The sequence below is a fragment of the Amblyomma mixtum genome, chromosome 9 (assembly GCF_055824585.1).
Source record: "Amblyomma mixtum isolate Tamu chromosome 9, ASM5582458v1, whole genome shotgun sequence".
Taxonomy (NCBI): domain Eukaryota; kingdom Metazoa; phylum Arthropoda; class Arachnida; order Ixodida; family Ixodidae; genus Amblyomma; species Amblyomma mixtum.
The window spans coordinates 58,992,959-59,011,683 of NC_143020.1; the positions used below are offsets into that span (position 1 = coordinate 58,992,959).

General features: G+C 49.1%; 1 protein-coding gene across 1 annotated transcript; it reads right to left on the bottom strand.

The window, feature by feature from the left end:
* Positions 1 to 1,250: 1,250 nt before the first annotated feature.
* Positions 1,251 to 13,234, bottom strand: LOC149329205 (uncharacterized). Its single transcript, XM_089559199.1, has 3 exons — positions 13,223 to 13,234; positions 5,886 to 7,174; positions 1,251 to 1,620 (listed from the first exon to the last, which is right to left on the bottom strand). The coding sequence occupies exons 1-3, from the start codon at positions 13,232 to 13,234 to the stop codon at positions 1,251 to 1,253; spliced, it is 1,671 nt and encodes a 556-aa protein (XP_089415325.1).
* Between the last annotated feature and the right edge of the window lie 5,491 nt (positions 13,235 to 18,725).

Sequence of the window (18,725 nt, forward strand, 5' to 3'; positions counted from 1 at the left end):
TTTCGGGTCCCATACGGGGCCCTTGTTCACAATAAGGCTGTCACAGAAGAAGGGATGGTTATATACGCTTCAGAATCTTCTGCAATCTTTTCACGTAAATATGATGTAGTGTGCTCTGATTCTTGTTTAGCGTGTTGGCCATTGCCTGGATGATTAGGGATTCTAGATGCAGTCTTGCAGATAGGTTTCTTTCTGTCGCCAAGATTTCCACCTCATCCCAGCCTATCTCGTGGCCATTTGACAGCACGTGCTTTGCAACTGCATTTTTTGCGGCGCGCTTGTTTCTGACGTCGCCCTGGTGCTCCTTCATGCGCCGCTGGAAGTTCCCGGTTTCCCCAATGTAGACGGAGGGGCAGTCGCTGCAAGGTATCCGATAAACAACGCCAGGGAACTTGGCACGTGGTAGCGGGCCCTTCACGCTGACCACATCGGCTCGCAGCTTGCTGGTTAGCACGTGTGCAATGTGCACTCCGTGTTTACGGAAAATCCTAGAAAGGGCCTCGCTGATTGGTAGGGCAGTCATTAGAAATGAAGAAAAATATTAAGAAGAGATAAAATAAAGAACACATTGCTTTCGAATTCAAAGTACGTAAGTAGTGTTTATTGCCCTCCGTGATTGTTATTTTTAGGTTGTGTACTTATTATCTAACACGGGCCCAGAAAAAAGGCTGCGTGCCAAATGATAGGCAACGCACAAACTGTGGACCTAGGCAGCCATTTTCGGAAGGATATACCTGAATTTTTCAGCAGAGAAGCGCATTTACACTCCAACCTGCGTTCTTGGAGCGTTAGTAAGTCCAGCAGAAGTTGCGATGTTCCAGACGCAGAAAGTTTAACTTGCATATCTGTAGCGTCATAACAAATAAATTTCTACAGTGTAGACGTTATAATATTTACAATATAGCGGTAAAGATGACACGTATCTAATGTAGCCGAGAAGATTGTGACGAGAGATATCCCATAATTTGAATGAACATCCATAAAAATAAAAATTACAAATGAGTAGTGGATGCGAGAAAGTAAACAAGAGTTAGGAGCCGACCATAAAATGGAAAGAAAAACTAAATACTAAATACTAAATACTAAATACTCCTCAGCTTCTAGATGCCTGATATCCAAAGTTTGCACACATCTACAAACTCACAAATCCTTTCCAAAAAAAAAAGGCTAGAAGGCGATCACTGAACACGATTTCAGACTATAAACACACGCGTGATCACTTCAAAATGTCCTATATGCATCAGTCTCTGTTATCTGCTCAGCGCATTAATCTCCGCGCAGTCATCACTTTGTTCAGCCGTGTCCTTGCTGTGAGTGCATTGGAAAGCTGTGGCAAAGTCAGCGTTGCCCCTGATAAGTTCATTCACTAAAGGCCTAGCGTAAGCGCTGCTGCAACGGTAGTAGGCAAAGCGCGCGTAGAAGAATTGAGCCCTGGACATTCGGAAGAGGCTCCAGGCAGCCTGAACTGTGTACCACGCAGCTCTCGCAGGTCGGACGGCTTCATCGGGGGCTGTGCCTGCTGCCCCGACAATGGCGGCGATTTGCAGCCCTTCCTTGAGCGCTACTACTTCGTGCATGAATGCAAGGTATTGGGCGGACGATGTAGCCAGGACGCATTCCCTGCAATGGAAGATTTGTCAGCCATGATAAGAGAAAACAAAAATATGTTCGCCTCTTTTGGTGATTTTCAAATATTACTCTGGTATATGTTTCGTACATTCCAGAGTACATGACAATGCATTAGTGAAGATTGTTCCAGCTACCACTAAGGCGTTCACACCCGAAACCCCCATTCTTCCGTTTAGTATATTGCACTGTGTCTTGATGATTCTTCACTGTGCCGAAAATATTTCGCGCGCTGCATTATGTGCAAAGGTAGTATCAGGAGCACTGCCGGCAGATTATGTGTTTGTTTTTAGTGTAAGTTTGTTTAGGCATATCCTCTCGAAGAGGCTCCGGAAGAAAAACTCATGAGCAAACCAACAAAGCTTTGTGTAGGTTTTCAGTTGGTAATAATCAGTTTAACAACGTAACGACTAAAGATTTCAACGGGAGTATTTCTGGTCGACGTATTTCACGAGCAGCTACTCAGAGTACGTCTAAAGATATTGAAAGGACAGCTTTCATCATGACGAGTACCCTCTTTAAGAGAAAATTTGCAACTATTGGACTGTTGTCTGGGCCAGCAAGTTTTAAACAAGTGGAGGGCGCAATTCTGGTAGCCCAAAGTGGCAAAAGTGCTATCGAAATGAAGTTATTTGCACGACTAATTGAGACGAGCCTCGGAAAAAGCACGACGTAGTATACGAAGATGTGAAATCATTTCGTCAAACCCTGAGTCCACAGCATGGGCCGGTTTGCGTACAAGGCGCCATCGTTCGATACAGTGGATCGTACGATACAATAACAGCAAACACTAAGGGCGTCCTGTCCTGCGGTCTTACGACAAAGTATGCTGTCTATAGATTTCTGCAATTTCGCCCCATGCTACAGACGGTTCGTCGACAGCCTTTAAGCATTACCGCTTCATTGATGTTCCTCGCGAGCGGATTTAATGAGCGCTGTGCTGGGCTATTTTACTTTTTCTGACATAATACTGAACAGCTACCGTAAAAACAGGAGAGCTGTACTTGTAGTATGTACCGTCTTTGTCAAAAGTAACCAGGCTGCATGGTTTAATTCTAGATTGTATAGTGGAGCCCTTGTGGTTTTCCTAAAGATAAAAAGGTGTTGGAAGGTAAGAAGAACCCCAATCCTTACCTTTAACGACCATTTAAGCTTCAGGGAAGCTGTAAGATCTCCACTGTACGAGCTAGAAGCAAACCATGCAGCCTGGTTACTTTTGACAAAGACTGAACGTGCAGCAGACAGGCGATTTTTTTCAACATCTATATTCCTGTATAGCTTTTCACCGCGCACTAGTACGTTAAAGGGTGCAATAGTTCTCTCCAGGTCTCGCACAATGCAGGGGATGTGAAAAACTAAATCACACACCTCCTTTTTTGTGTCGTTGCATGAGGTATGTTTCGATGAAGTACTCATGCGTTCCTTCTATGTTTAAAGTCCCTTACGTTGTATCCTGTGGCATTCGCGGATACGGGCACTGCTCATCTGATGCTGACGCTCATTTCGGCCTCAGCGCTGACCGGCCTCCCGCTTGGCGGACTCTGCGCACGACAGGGTCTCCCATGCGAGGCGTCGACTTTCGCGGTGCCGTACGTGGCGCCAGTTGAGGGCTTCTCTTTTGGGCACAGCCGAAATGAAAATACACGTGGGGCGCTAGCACACATGCACGCTGAAACCACTTGCTTGTATTATCTGTAACATCACAGCCTCACCGTAGCACAATATCATATCTCTAAGATCGGGTGCATGATGGCTCTAATGTAGCGTCTGATTTCGTTCCCACTATCTTTTTAAGCATGAAATGTTAAGCATGAAATGGTTTTAGCTCCCGTTGTGAGCAGTGTGGTGACGTCACGCTGAGACCGAGAGCCAACATCCGGGGACTGAATTCCACTCATCTGGGCACTCAAACGAGAACATCCGGGCACCGTACGAGATTTAACGAGAGAAGACAAGAGCAAGAGGGGAGCTCCACGGCGAGAAGGGTTTTTGGCTGAAAAACTGCTTCCGCGCCATTCCCAAGGATGGCGCTGCGGTACCACACTCACGCATGTAAAAGACCGGCCGCTTGGCATTCAGACGCGCTGCATATACATTCTTGTCAGGCCTGCGTCTCATCGTGTCCGCGTACGCCTCTGCATCGTCCTGCATTCCAATACCACCACCGTCGCAGCTGCTTGCTTAAGCCTAGCAATGGAGCCTGATGAAAGGTGAGGTGGGAAGCGTCTTGCGGAAAACGATCGCTTTGCGAGTGATACGCGAAACAGAAGACTGCTCGTCCCTGCCGACGACGACATGATTATGCGGCCGCTCCCGAAAGCGACAAGGCTGCCACGGGTCGCGGCTGCCTACCTAAGCCCGCACTATTGTAGGCGATCGCTTCGACGCAACAAGAAGAGTGTGGTGTGGTGTGTTGAACACTAGACCCATTTCAAGATTTTGACTAGTACCATCTACAACCAATGTGTTATGCCCGTAAACATTTCATGCTTACTCTACTCTCGGCTATGGGAGAGGCAGAGGTTTTTTTTTTCTTATCTTAAGCTGCGCGGTGGTTTTCGCGACAAGTCGGGCTAAAGCTTCTGCGTCGCGTCAAGTGCGGCTCCCCCAAGTCAGATTTCCTCTTTTGCTGTTGAATCCTGGCTGCCTGATTTTACTTTGTTCCAGTCTATGTTAGGATGCGCTGTAGCTCGGACAACTCCCTAGCTGTGGCGGGGGCATGACATGCAGAATAGCTCAGGGTACGCTCAATAGTTCTCGCCGTAAAACAAACGCTTCTCGAGATACCCCCTGTGCGCAAGTAATGGGCCGAAGGCGTGCAAGAATTGATGCGACCGCCTACAGTTTTCCGGTGGTACTGACGAAGGGAAAGCGCTGTAGCGTTGAGAAACCACCGGAAACGTGAGCAGCAGCTAGTTCTACCCCTCTCTCACTTGGAATCAGACATGGAGTCAAAGCCCGCACAGGGTGTCACCGTTACTATCAGAAAGAAGTTTCACGTTTGTAACACATCGAACCACACGTATATTCCAGTTAGGTTTGGTGCACGCTGGTTAACAAAGCCAGGGCGTCTTTATTGCTGCGGTATGAACTACAGTGATTGAGAGTGAAATGTGAGCTCTTTAAGGTGCAATGGCAGTTTGCTCATGTGTAACGTGACTGCGACAAAGGTCATGTTACGCAGAAGATCCGGCGTCGGCGTTGTCGGCGTTGTGAGCGATAAATAGGGTTCCGTAAGGTGGCCGAGGCAGCCAACCCCGTAGACGCAGCCTAGGTGGGCTATGTATGCCACGTGACCCACAGGGGTAATCATACCCTACCCATCGGACTGCGATCAAACTAACCGCCCTGAGAGGTCCCAGCTAAATTAATGATTGATCGCGATAATTTGCACGGGTAGACAAACTTTGGTCGCACGACACTCACCGGTGTCAGCACCTCCCATCACAGGGAACTGGCAAATTCCTTAACCTCGGCATCATTGCGCGAGGAGTGGTAAGAAGACTTCCATTGACGTATGAATGCAAAAAACTGGCAAATTCCTTAACCTCGGCATCATTGCGCAAGGAGTGCTAAGAAGACTTCCATTGACGTATGAATGTAAAAATGAGAATAACCAATGACGTATATATGTGCACTAACTCACTAACGCTACATTGTAATATCAGTAAGGTGGAGCTTGAGCGTGCCCTCTAATTTTTCAGTTTCTTCTATGCACACACCTCGTGTGTAGCTTCATGTCGTTCTGTACATACTGCAGTTTTCTGAGGTACTCACCAGATACGTGTTACTCATGGAATACTGTAGGTAAATACACCATCTTCTATTGCCTACAGAACGTAAATAAAGATGCGCGAAGACACGAACTAATAAAGCAAAAACTTGCATGTTGTTGCCAGAATTTATCAGGACGCACACTTATGCTGCACGACGAGTGAGTGAAAGAGGCTATGCTTAGCGGTTACTTAAAAGTCTTAGCTGCTAACTCCGGAACGCTAATAATTTTCCTTGCATTAGACAAGTTTTGCGACCGAGAACAAGCTGTCCACGAGCGGTTTCCGAAAATCCATCCGTTCCTAATTAATCACCTCGTAAACGAAGTACTCTGTAACCTTTTTGACGAGTACACCATGCAAGAAAACACCCAAGCTTCATCTCGCATCTGGGACAAATGCAAAAGAATTCGCAAGATCCTTGGCGAAAGACATTTTTGTGCCGCGCTTATTTTCATCAATTCACGTCGGAGTAATGCACATTACCTGTACGATTCGAACGCCGTTATCGTTTCAGGTGGCCAGTCGCCCCTCTCAACCAGGCTAATCCACAGCAGGGCTGCCATGCGACTCGCAACCACTGCAGCGTCGGCGAGCAGTGGGTCAGTGGTGCCCGAACTCAGCCAGCCGTAGCCCAGCGACGACACGTACAGGGTGGTCTCGTTCACAAAGAACATGCGGTCCATGACTTTGGTCTGGGTGTCGTCTCTAAACCAGGGCACCCCTTGTCGCGCCTTTTCCTTGTTAGAGTCGAACTCAAACTTCAGCGCCGAGAACAAGTTCCGGGCGAAGTGTTGCGTGGACATGTGGGGTACGGCCGGCTTCTGGAAAATCAGTTCACCAGGAAGCATGAGCGAAAAGTTGCTCACGATGGCCCGGAAGTGTTGCGTGTCGTTCCCGGCGGCCACTAGCCGCTGGAGGGGGACGTAGTTATACAGCGCTTTTTGCGTGGCCTCGAAGATGTTGCGGAGCTGGCGGTCCTTAGCGGGAGTCGAGAGTGCCGCTACGTATGTGACGCGCCATAGCTGGGCGCTCTCGTAGACGTGTTTGTAGCAGACGTCTTTGCTACGCATTGTGGGTGAATTCAGAGGGACGTCCTGTTGAATGTAGCGCATGGCCTTCAGGGCGAGAAGCAGCACCACGTAGAATACTGACAGCGGCTGGTTCCTTGCGTCAGTTAGGAGACGAATGTCTTTGAGAAGGTCAGCTTTGGACACCGCAGCAACTGTATCGAAATATACAAGGTCGATGAAGAACTCGAGGAATATTTCTTTGAACTGCGACGTTCCCAGATGTCCGAATGCGTCGCTAATCTCTGCCAAAGAGATGGATGCGTGTCTCCACCTGGCTGGAGGAAATTTATTCTCAAACTTGGCGATGTCCTCAGCGGTGTAGTTAGTGTGGAAGTGCCCATTAAGGATGGAAAGACTGACGGCATAGCACAACGCATCGCAAAACGCCTTATAGTGGACGGTCCGGAATCTTCTTCTGATGAACGTGAGCTGTGCTCTTGCTTCAATGGCTGTGGTCGCTATATCGAATATAAACGTCAGGTGGTACTGGCGAACCGCCACAAGCACCAAACGAAGCAGGTCCGCGCCGCTCAATCGTCCAGTGACGTTAACGATTTCCAGAATGCTAGCCACGGTATCTCTGGTGCGCCTCTCGTACTGCCATATCTCTTGGATGCACGATGTGTAAAGCGCATGGAGCGCTTCCGCAGCTTCAGTGCTGTAGTTCTGGGTACCCTTGATGATGTTGGTGGTGACATCCCACTAGAAAGAAAGAAAATCCCGCAGGTGCAATGCGAAGTTTTAAATCGTTGATATTCTAAGTAAGGAAAAAAAAAGGTGTATTGCGCCAGTAGAACATTCCGCGTCGGTTCGCGTTACAGACAGTAGCGCTATTTCATTTGGTCTTTGCGCTGAAAGAAAAAGAAAAGCGGTATTTCATTTTGTTATTCATTTAACTAAAGGAAGCTCAGCGAAGTCAACAGCAACGCCGCAAAACTACCTTAGGTGTCTATTTTATGCGAAGCGGTGCGCTAAAATGGAATGGGCTCTCAGATTATTGATCCATGCAGTGACACAATTTGCGCGTCGACACTTGGCTGTTCAATGCTGAAGCTATCGTGCCTGGATATTTTTATGAGTAGTACCGGAAGAGAAAACTAGAAAACAAGAGAGTTTTTGAAGAGAAAACTAGGCATAGGTAAAAACCAGATGCATGCGATAAGAGACAAAGAGGAAATGTCATGAGCAATATGGATAAGATAGTTAAAGTAGCCGAAGAGTTTTGCACAGATCTATACAGTAGGGATTGCAATCAGAATGTTACAGACACGCTGCAGAGCACAACAATGGGAAATCCCGCCAGTAACGAAGGAGGAAGTAAAGAAAGCCTTGGGAGCAATGCCAAAGGGGAAAGCAGCTGGTAAGGATCAGATAACAGCAGATTTGTTGAAGGATGGAGGAGAGATTGTGCTGGAAAAACTAGGCACCCTGTATGCGCAGTGCCGTTTGACCTCTGGTGTACCTAAAGCTTAGAAAAACGCTAACATTATCTTAATTCACAAGAAAGGAGACGTCAAATGCTTGAAAGAATAAAGCCCGATCAGCTTGTTGTCTGTTGTCTACAAGGTATTTTCTAAGGTAATCGCTAATAGGGCCAGGACAACTTTAGACTGCAATGAGCCAAGCGATCAGGCAGGCTTTCATAAAGGATACTCAACCAGAGACCATATTCACGCTATCAATCAGGTGATAGAAAAATGCGCAGAGCATAACCAGCCCCTATATTTAACGTTCATTGATTAGGAGAAAGCGTTCGATTCAGTAGAAAACCTCAGCAGCCATGCAGGCATTGCGGAACCAAGGTGTAGAAGAGTGTTATGTGAAAATATTGGTAGATATTTATAACGATTGCAAAGCTACCATAGTTCTCCATAAAGTTAGCAATACAATTCCAATAAGGATAGGTGTCCGACAGGGAGACACAGTCTCGACTGGGCTATTCACTGCCTGTTTACAGGAGGTATTCCGGGTATGATGATGATGATGACCCCTCCCCCGCTCCCCGCCCCTCTCATGCGCTGCCTAATTGCAATTGTAGCCTCAACTCATTGGAGAGTGGGCGCCTGTAGTGATGCGTCTACTGAGGTCATGTGACGCAAGAGGGCGTGCTAATGCAGACTTGGTTCGGCGCATTGAAATAAGCGGAGAGCAGTTCTCTAACAAGGGGGCGTAACCATACCATTAGTGTGCCGGGGTCTGCCCGCTGATCACCGTGAGAAAATGCGCCTACTCCCGACCAACTGTTCAGAAACCGCCTCATAAGTCGTTTGCGACAGGAGATAAACAAGCAAAGAAAAAATTCAGGTGGGCACTTTGTTGACCTAAAGTGCGGTGAGGCGAAAACTTCAAGCGCTGTGTTACTGCTTGTGTCACTGATGCGTTGTTAAGGTGTTAGGCGTCGCCTCTAAGAGTCAAACGCGACAGCGTCCTCCAACTCTGCCAGGGAGTCCATAGAACGCCATCGCCCATTCGGCTCTATGCCTTGCTCGTCGGTTAATTGGTTTTTGAGGAAAGGATATGTATCTGTCTCGCATATCTCGGTGGACACCTGAACCTCGCCGTAAAGGGAAGCGAGGAAGATGGGAGTGAACGAAGACACCGTATTCACTATGGTGGTGGGGGAAACATTTATCTACAGGTATAATAGTGGAGGTTATGCATAAGCTGACCTAGAGGGGCCAGCCCTTACAAATACTAGGTGGAGGTCCCTAGTTCGGGACCCCAGTGGCATCGGCTGCCGCCCGGGCTCGCGCGACCAAGGCCCGTTGGGCCTTCAGGTCAGAGCAGCCGAGCAGGGTCGCCTCCCAGTCCTCCCGGGTTGGGCTGGGGTGAGGGGGGATAGCAGGGTTGGAGGGGCTGGCCCACACCATGTGGTAGATGTCCGAAGGCTTCTGCGCACAGTGCGGACAGCTGCCCGAGAAAGAAGGGTCGGAGCGTTTCAGAGCTGCCGGGCACAGCAAAGTATTAGTATACAGGCAGAGCAGAAGCCACTCCTCCGCCTTTGAGAGACCTTTACACGGGCGGGGATAAAGGCCATGGCCAGATTGATAGAGTAAAACGATGTCTTTGAAGGTGTAAGCTGGAATAAATTCGAGTTCCTGATCGTCAGGGTCAGAGGGGAATGTCCGATGAGAGAGCGCGCGGGCGGTGGCGTCAGCTGCCTCATTTCCCTCAAGGCCCATGTTAGCGGGAGCCCAAACGATACGCCGGTGCGCGGGGTCACCGGTGTAGACGCTGACCGGTCTACACCGGTCACGACTGTAGACGCTGTTTTGGAGAATGCGGTAGGCTAGATATGGTACCCAGCCCTGCTCGACGTTCCAACATGCCCCCCGCGAGTCGGAAATATTGTTTTTGAATTGGAATCAGATGCAGCCAACGCAATGGCGACCTCCTCCGCGTGTGTTATGTCACGGGCTCGGAAAGTAAGGCCGTTCACTGTTTTGGATATGTGTACGACTGCGGGCGTGTACCATCCCCCGCATCACTATACGATCCCTTTAATTGGTTGCATGGTTACTAGCTTTTTTGATTGATTGTAAAACATTTCATTCGCCGGAAAGAGCTCGGTACGAGGCCACGTTAAGTGGTCGAGAGTTCGCAGCCCTAGACGACTTTGCCAGCCCAATCCACCGCCAAAACTTGCTTTCTGGGGTTAGAGCTAGCCAGCACGGTCTCCCACCGCTCGAGAGAAAGAGGGGTAACTAGATCACCCGGAGGTGGCTCTATTTTGCAGTCACGCAGGATGTGATCGTGGGTGGCTCGCTGGCCACAGTGTTTACAGTTTGGGTTGTAAAGATCTAGATAAATGTGCGCGAGGAGTGATGGTGTGCGTATCGATCTCGTCTGTAGACGACGCCACGTAACCTCTTGTTCTTTAGTCAGGCTTTTGTCCGGAGGTGGGAAAATTCTCCTCTCTAGTTTAAAATGATTGGTGAGATCATCATATGTGATCACGGAGTCCTTCGTGAAATTCAGGGAGCCAGACTCATGCACTACCCGGTCGACGAAACCTCAGGCTTTAGTGTGGGCTGCCTCGTTCCCCAGATTCCCCGAATGGGCTGGGACCAATATCAGTTCGGAATAATTTGGTGATAATTTGGTTGCGTTAAGGATTCTAAGAGAGGTGGTTGTAATTCGCCCCTTTTGCGAAATTATTGATCCCAATTTTGGAATCGCTGAGGATGATGCTCTCTTGGGTATGCGCTAGGGCGAGGGCTATAGCAGGCTCTTCTGCCGTTTCAGAGGATTTGGTTTTGATTGTTGCCGAGACGATGTGGTCACTATTCTCGTTCACAGCCACAAATGCAAAGGCATTGGTATGTTTGTATTTTGCCGCATCTACATACACTGTTCCAGCGCACTATCCATATTTATTATGCAATGCTTTGGCTCGTGCTTGTCTTCTGCCCTCATGGCGTAAGGGGTGCAGGTTTTTGGGGAGTGGTTTGATTAGTAGGGCCGTCCTATAGTTGCGGGGTAAGTCTACTTTAGACTCTTTATTCGTAGGTTGAAAGTTAATTCCAAGCCTGGTAAGAATACTCCTGCCAGTCCTGGAATTGGCTAATCTCGCTGTTTGAGCCATTAAATGGGCTTCCTTCAGTTCATTGTAGGTGTTATGTATTCCTAACTTCATAAGCCTTTCGGTTGAGGCATTTAGTGGGAGTCCTAACGCAGCTTTGTAGGCCTGCCGTATCATGCTATCCAATTTGTCCTTTTCAGCTTTCACAAATTTGAGATAAGGGATGGCATAGAGCATCCTGCTTAGCGCAAAGGCCTGCACTACTCGGCATAAATATCTTTCCCTCACCCCTTGTCTGCGACTAGCTATGCGGCGGATTAATCGCGCCGTCGCTTCTACCGTGCGCTTTAGCTTAGTGAGTGTGTCAGTATTCTTTCCTTTTGTTTGTAAATGCAACCCTATAATTCTCATGGTTTGTACCTCTTTGACAGATCGTGCATTAACATCGACGTTTATGTGCGGGGGGAAGTCGTAGTACGCCAACCTCTTTGTTTGTGACGGATCACGAAGAGTTCAGATTTTTGCTCAGAACAAGTGAGGCCGGATTCCCATGCGCACGCCTCAATGATGTCCACTGATTCTTGGAGTGTGTCTTCTATGTAGCCTTCGGATCCTTTGGTTACCCAAAGTGTGATGTCATCTGCATAGAACGAGTGATGTAGGTCTGTATTTGGGAGGAATTTTGATGACGGAGAGGTTAAAAAAGAAAGGGGACAGGACGGAGCCGTGTGGCGTTTCTTTAATTCCTAGTGTGATTGGAGCAGACTATACTTTTCCGACCGTTATCACTGCTGTTCTGTTAGTAAGGAAGGATCGGATGTAGTTGTACGTCCTTTCTCTAGGGTTGATTTCTGACAAGTTTGTCAAAATGGCTTTGTGGGTGACATTGTCGAAAGCTTTAATAAGGTCTAAACCCAATATTGCTTTCGTTCCTGTTCCCTCGTCAGCTTCAATGATGTCCTTGTTAAGCTGCCAGAGTATGTCCAGGGCAGATAGTTGGGCCCTCAATACTAACATTGTTTCAGGTAGGAGGTTCGTGTCCTCTGCATAGTTTTGGAGCCTGTTGAGGATGACATGCTCGATGAGTTTGCCTAGGCATGATGTTAATGAAATTGGGCGTAGATTCTCAGTGCTGAGTTTCTTACCCGCTTTAGGAATAAAAGTGATTTTCGCGTGTTTCCACTCTTGTGGTATGTTGCCTGCATGCCAGTATTTGTTTATAAGGTCTGTAACCGCTGCGATCGACGTTGTGTCTAAGTTCCTGAGCGCCTTATTTGTTACTTTGTCTGGTCCTGCCGCAGATGTTGCCCGCAGTTTTCCAATTGCGTACCAGACCTCTGCGTCTGTGATGTCTGCGTCTAAATTTGGATTCGGAGTCCCCCGGTAGTCTGGTTGTGTGGTGCCATCATCCGTATTTAGATAACGTCTGGTAGCTCTTTGATTAGGTCTTCAGTTGTACCCTCATATTTATGTATGAGTCTGTACAGTTGACTTTGTTGCACGGGACGTGTTTGTTCTGGGTCAAGCTGGTGTCTTTGAAGATGACATGTCTTCTTATTTCCCAGCTGTCCGTGGCATGGTTACCGTGGCATAGTTACTAGCCAAAGTGCAATTGGCGCCGTTTGAATTTCGTGCATAGTGACGTCACGACCGTTTCGACCAATTGAGAAGCGTGACATTTCTGTCGACAGCTCTTGCTTACAACGATGAGGCGTTAAAGGCTTCCGCCTTAATATTGCCGCCAGGTGTCCCCAGGCGGCGCCGAAAGGACGAAGATGTGATGGAGTCGCGTGCTCTCGGAGCTGGGACTCTAATTCTCTGCTGCGGCCTGTGCCTAGCCCTTCTGCTTCCTGTTCTGTTTGTGACAGTATTGTATTGTGTTCTTGCGTTAGACGAGAAGTGTGCACACTGATGGTAAAAGCAAGCACCTTCCAGCTTTGTCGCGAGGCTACTGAATACACTGGGCGCTGTGAAGAGTGCTGCCACTAAGGAGCTGCAGGCTATAGCAAAAAGTCTTAATAGCAGTCTCAAGCAGTCATGACTAACTAGACATAGACTAGTCATGACTACTGACTAACCAGCCATGACTATTGATATGTTATTAACCAGTTAATTACTAACCAGTCATGACTAACTAGTCATTACAGCTAGGTTAATGAGTATTTAGTCATGACTTGTTGCCTAGTAATGACTCGTTACGACTTTCACTTCAGATGTAACGGACCGACGGACACAGTCATGGCCGCGAGTATTAGTGCTCAAAGGCTTTCGCCTTAATACAAAGAACAGACGCGAAGCACGTCTGCATGGGGAGCGCACACGTAGAAGCATGCGCGACGCGGCAGGTTAGGTGTATGATGCAGGGTCAATGAGTCGATACACGCGGGGACACAGGCGATGATGCCAGTGCAGCGCTACGAAGAAGCTGTGGCTTCCGCCCCTGCGCATGCGTTTGTTTGAAGAATAACGCGGAGGAAGCGTCCGCATCACGTTACAGCCGGAGCAGCGGTGGAAGTGCAATACCAGAGCCAACGGAAATCTGAGCGCGATCTTTCTGGGGCCCCACCAAGCTCTTCCCGATGAAGCAAAAATGAGCCCCTCTTATTAACGGAGTCTGCACTCTTGCTCTGTGGTGCGAACTAAGTTCTCGCTTTCTTACCACTCTTGCCAGACGGCTAACCAGAAGACTGTTTCGTGCTAATACCGCGGTGGTGGAGAACTGTTATCATTTATAGTTCAGATAGTGGCTTTAGGGAGCATTCGAAGCCATTGAAAAAATAAATGCCAGAAAATAACACTGAGATGGTTTCTAATAACTTTGCTTTCGGTACTTTCTGAGAGACATGCAAACGCAAATAAATCTTCAGAGGTGTCATTGATAAATGCCTGAGGAACGAAAGAAGCTCCACGCATGTAACTGTACCACTTATTGCCACTGGCGTCATGAGCGGTGGGAGACCGTGCTGGCTAGCTCTAACCCCAGAACGCAAATTTTGGCGGTGGATTGGGCTGACAAAGTCGTCTAGGGCTGCGTACTCTCGACCACTTAACGCGACCTCTTACCAAGCTCTTGCCGGCGAATACAATGTTTTACAATCAGTCAAGAAGGGATACGACGAAATTGCTAACAGAATATCTATTTGCTGCGCCTTAGTATTCGCAACCTTACCTTGGGCTTTTGGATTCTGTTGTACGGAAGCGAGTGCAGTGAATGTAATTAATCAGCTACAAAAACTTTCTCTTTAAACTTCACACTTCGGCTCTATCCGTCAAGCAACGCTTCGCACCTAGGGGACTTTTTTGCAATGATCGGTAAACTGTTACCTGTGAAGCCAACCAAAGCCGATTGATCATTGGTTTGTTTGGTGATTTGATGCAGTATTTTCCTAGAACATACGTCAGCGGACAATCGAAAAGGGCACTGAAATATGAGACATTAAGGTTCTTGCCTCTCCTGAAAGACTCCGAGATTCCATGCTATGTGTTAATGCTGGTAATACTTTTTCATCGGTCTTGCGTGTGTCTCTGCGTCTCTTCGTTGTGGTTCGTCCCGTGTTCGCGCAACCTTCAACTGAAGACCCGCATGATGGATCGACACGCAGGACTACCTCGTTCGTCAAAGTCTCGGTTCAGTTAACAGTCTGCCTTGGTGCGGGGAGTTTACGTTGCGCAGGAGCGGCTGCCGAATAGTAGGGCGTTCTGGACGCATGTGTATGTCTCCCGCAAGTTTGACGTGCAGGTGGAGTGCAGTGTACGAAGATGTGAGAATGTGTGTCTGCATTGCGGAGTAGTGTGAGTCTTCGTAAAGCATTCGGTAGCCCAACGGGATTGATTTCCATGCAATAAAAAAAAGTGTGGTGATGGCTTAGTGGTGTTATGTTTTGCCGTACTAGTAGCGTGTCCCACCAGGCATCGGGTACAGGATCACCGCCGCATTGCCGAAGGAGGAAGGAAACGTGGGCCGGAGACGGGGAGTAGGGGAAGTGAAGGAAAAACTGTATTTACATTATTTACATAGAGCGGGACTGAGAATGGCTCTCAGTGGAAGGGGAACGTCTTCGTCAACCGTAGTCGACTGGAGCTAGCAGGCTTCTCCCGGCCACACTCACGGCCGAGTTAAATATCGTTCGGTTTCCCCAGATCCCTGGCTGGGGAATAATGGTCGACGAGCACTGTCCAATCAGATGGACCGAAGGGGACGTTCTTGTTACCACCCACGGCTGGGCAGGTGAGGGCTTTTCCACTCTCTCGCAGCTGGGTCGATGAGAGGGGGAGATGCCGACTCATCCAGCCCTGCGGGAAAGGAATCTCCCGAAGTCTTCCAGCAGGTGAATGAACCCGCCTCCCCGCCGATTTCCCAGAACGCGAGTCGGGAACACAGAATTCTTCAATTAACCGCCAGCGTGACTGGCGCCGGCACGTCGCCTCCGCCGTGGTCGCTCGGACAATACCTCCGGCGCGTCTCCGGCCTTCGCCGCTATAGTGGTCACCTCCGCTCAAGGAATTTTGCTGGGGTTACTGCTGACAATGGCCCTAGACATTCCTGCTACACTAATCCGCTGAGGCTCGGAGGGGCATTCCAAGCATCCCACTTCCCATGGTCGTCGCGAGGTTGTCGGCCTTCTTGATTGTTCACGGTAGCTGCTTGATCGGGCCCACGTGGTCCGAAGTACGGTCACAACAGCACGTCCGCCGCCCGAAGAGGTCTCGTAGTGGTTGCAGCCAACGCTGCTGCGCGCAGAGACCTGGAGTTGTGTCCGTTCGGCTTTTGGTCACAGGTGGGCCCAAAGGTTCTTCTTGCTTCGTTGACAACCGTAACGGTCTCAACCAGCAAGGTACACAGCCCAACAAGCAGAAAGCGCCAAACCGACTTTAAGAACTGCCAAGCTGTTTTCGGTCGACAAAGTCTGTTTAGAGAAAATGAGCTGTCGCGTGAAATTTACGTCCTCCTCCGAAAGTTTCCAAGTTTGACCAAACCAGAATACACAGAGCTTGTTTAGCCAAAAGGGAAAAATTTCCTAAAATGTTTGGGGGGGGGGGGGTGCCGTAGCACGGTTTTTGTCACAGAAAGCCACCGCCCGTGAGAGCACAAAGGGAAGGTGGAGCTGCTGAACACACATACAAAACAGACAAAAATGATTCCCGCTAAAGCAAAAAACAAAATACAAATTTGCATAGCGGATTAACGTCCGGGGAGTCAGGAAAGGGCATTACACGGGAAAGCTTCGGCTGAGGCCATCAGCGTTGCCATTACTCGCACCTTTCGGCAACGCATGTGAACTGAGTCCCGCAATGCCAAGCTCCGAAATTTCGCTCTCATTTCGCATAGTAGAGTGTAATGAACAAAAGACAAAAAACAAGCATTAAACTCAATATGAGATTATGCGTCATATCCGCCCCTTGCGCGGCCGTGGTCCGACAGCTGCTTTAGCAGATGAGACATTACATAATGCTAGGAATTTCAGCTTGCATTTCTGTACAGGAGAGTTAAATGAACAAAAGAAGCAAGCATTCAACTCAAGACGGGATTATTCCTCGAATCCGTCTGCAAACAGCGTTGCGATCAGAGGAATTTACTGGTTCCTATTCTTCAGCCGCCCCCTGCGCGGCCGCGGTCCGATAGCTGCTCTAGCAGGTGCAACAGGACACAAGGTTAGGAATTTCAGCTTGGGACCCTTAACTGTTCCTCGTCCAAGTCTCGCTGTTCTGAAGTTTGGCTGACGCTCAGAAAGCAGAATGCGAGAAGGGAACGAACGAGTGCGAATGCCGTGCCAGCGTATCCGTCTCTCTCGGATTGGGTTCGCGCGTTGCGTTCTCTTGGCTTGTGTTCCCACGAGGCGGGTGCGAACTATTGAGCAGTGAGGTGCGAAATTGGGGCGGCTACGCGGTTCGGATTTCAGTCGAGCAGTCAATAAGAGCCGCACTTTCCCCTTAATTAACTCTTCCCGTTTGGCCACCTCTATATGCTTCCGCTCCGTGGAAACCCTCGCTGTTGGTTTGCGGGGCGCGTCAGTAGCCATCGCGGAACCGTCACAGGTTAAGTCGTCGGCGTTCGCCTCATTGTCAGTTTGTGATCCAGCCTGCTCTGGCTCACTACCGTGAGAGTTTATAAGGATTACAGGGCCATGTTTGCCCTCTTCACCCGCGTGCTCTGCTGGCGCTGCGAATTCTGGAGCCTTCGAACTGGTGAGGACCTGCGCAGCGTTATCTCCAAAACTAAGGCCCTTTTCTTTGGGCAGCCTATCCAAGCAATTTGGGAAAATCGAGGGATGCTGCATAGGCAGGTCTTGGGAGACGGCTGCCTCGGTCAGACGCAGCTCGAGCGGGCTCTCGATCGCGACGCGGGCAGTAAGTTGGTTGTGTTGGATACCTTTCCTATCCTTATACTGGCGGTTCAGCAGGCCAGAACGGAGCTGGAAAGGTATGTTCTTCCGTGACACACCTATGTCACTTTGGTGACTCAAGTTGCGTAGAGATTGGTCTTTCTCTTCCTCAGCGGTGAACGTTTCTCTGTCCACACGAAGGAGTTCGAGAAAGCCATCTGAGTGGGGCAACACTAGATCGGTATTCAATTCCTCACCTAGCCCCAGCTCATCACTTGCGCCTGATTCGGAAGACTCACTATCGCCTGCACTACTATCGGTACTCTTTACCCCTGTGCTAGTATTGAGTAAGTCCTGGGCTGGCTCGTCATTAGGTAGCGCGGAGCCGTCACGGCTTAAGTCGCCGGCGTTCGTCTCATCGTCTGTTTGTGACAAAGCGTGCTCTAGCTCATCACCGTGAGAATTTACAGGCTTCGGGCTTACAGGTTGACGTTTGCCCTCTTCAACCACGTGCTCTGCTGGCGCTGCGACCTCACGAGCCTTCGAAATGGTAAGGACCTGCGCAGCATTATCTCCAAAACAAAGGCCATTTTCTTTGGGCAGCATATCCAAGCGATTTGAGAAAATCGAGGGTTGCTGCTTAGGCAGGTTTTGGGAGACGGCTGCCTCGGTCAGACGCACCTCGAGCGGGCTCTCGATCGTGACGCGGGCAATGGGCAAAGACACACTAGTTTCAGTGGAGCATAATTCATTTTCGGGTGTTCGGTCGCGAGCGGCTGTCGTTCCGTTATCGTTGAACTGATCATTTTTTTGAGGAAGCGCTGAGACGCATTCCTCGCTTACAACAGAACTTGCAGTTGCCGCTTTCAGCGCGCGACTGCTTTCTGGAGGACTACATTTTTGCTCTGCGCCTACGCCTTTCTGGGTTGCAAGGACAATCTGCTCGGCATCGCGCTTTTCAGCTAATGCCGCGCTTTGGCTTGGCGTTCCACAGTCGCTTTCAGGTTTGTCCTCTTCAACTACGTGCTCTGCTGGCGCTGCGAATTCACGAGCCTTCTAAATGGTAAGGACCTGCGCAGCGTTATCTCCAAAACAAAGGCCTTTTTCTTTGGGCAGCATATCCAAGCGACTTGAGCAAATCGAGGGATGCTGCTTAGGCAGATTTTGGGAGATGGCTGCTTCGGTCACACGCTGCCGAGTGGGCTCTCGATCGTGACGCGGGCAATGGGCAAAGACACGCAGTTTTCATTGCCGACTTTAATTTCTTTTCGCGCCGAAACCTCCTGATTTAATGTCGAATTCCTCTCGGCGCGCTTCGCCTCTAAAATTTGTTGCAACTCCAAACGCTTTAGAGCAATTTCTTTATCCAACCTGTCAGCCTCCTTTTTAGCGGCTTCCTTGTGGTAAA

What these genes read in the sequence shown, in the direction of transcription:
- LOC149329205 (XM_089559199.1), bottom strand. An exon ending in ACGGCGTTCGAATCGTACAG is followed by an intron (nt 1,621 to 5,885) that starts GTAATGTGCATT and finishes CTTCCATTGCAG; the next exon opens with GGAATGCGTCCTGGCTACAT.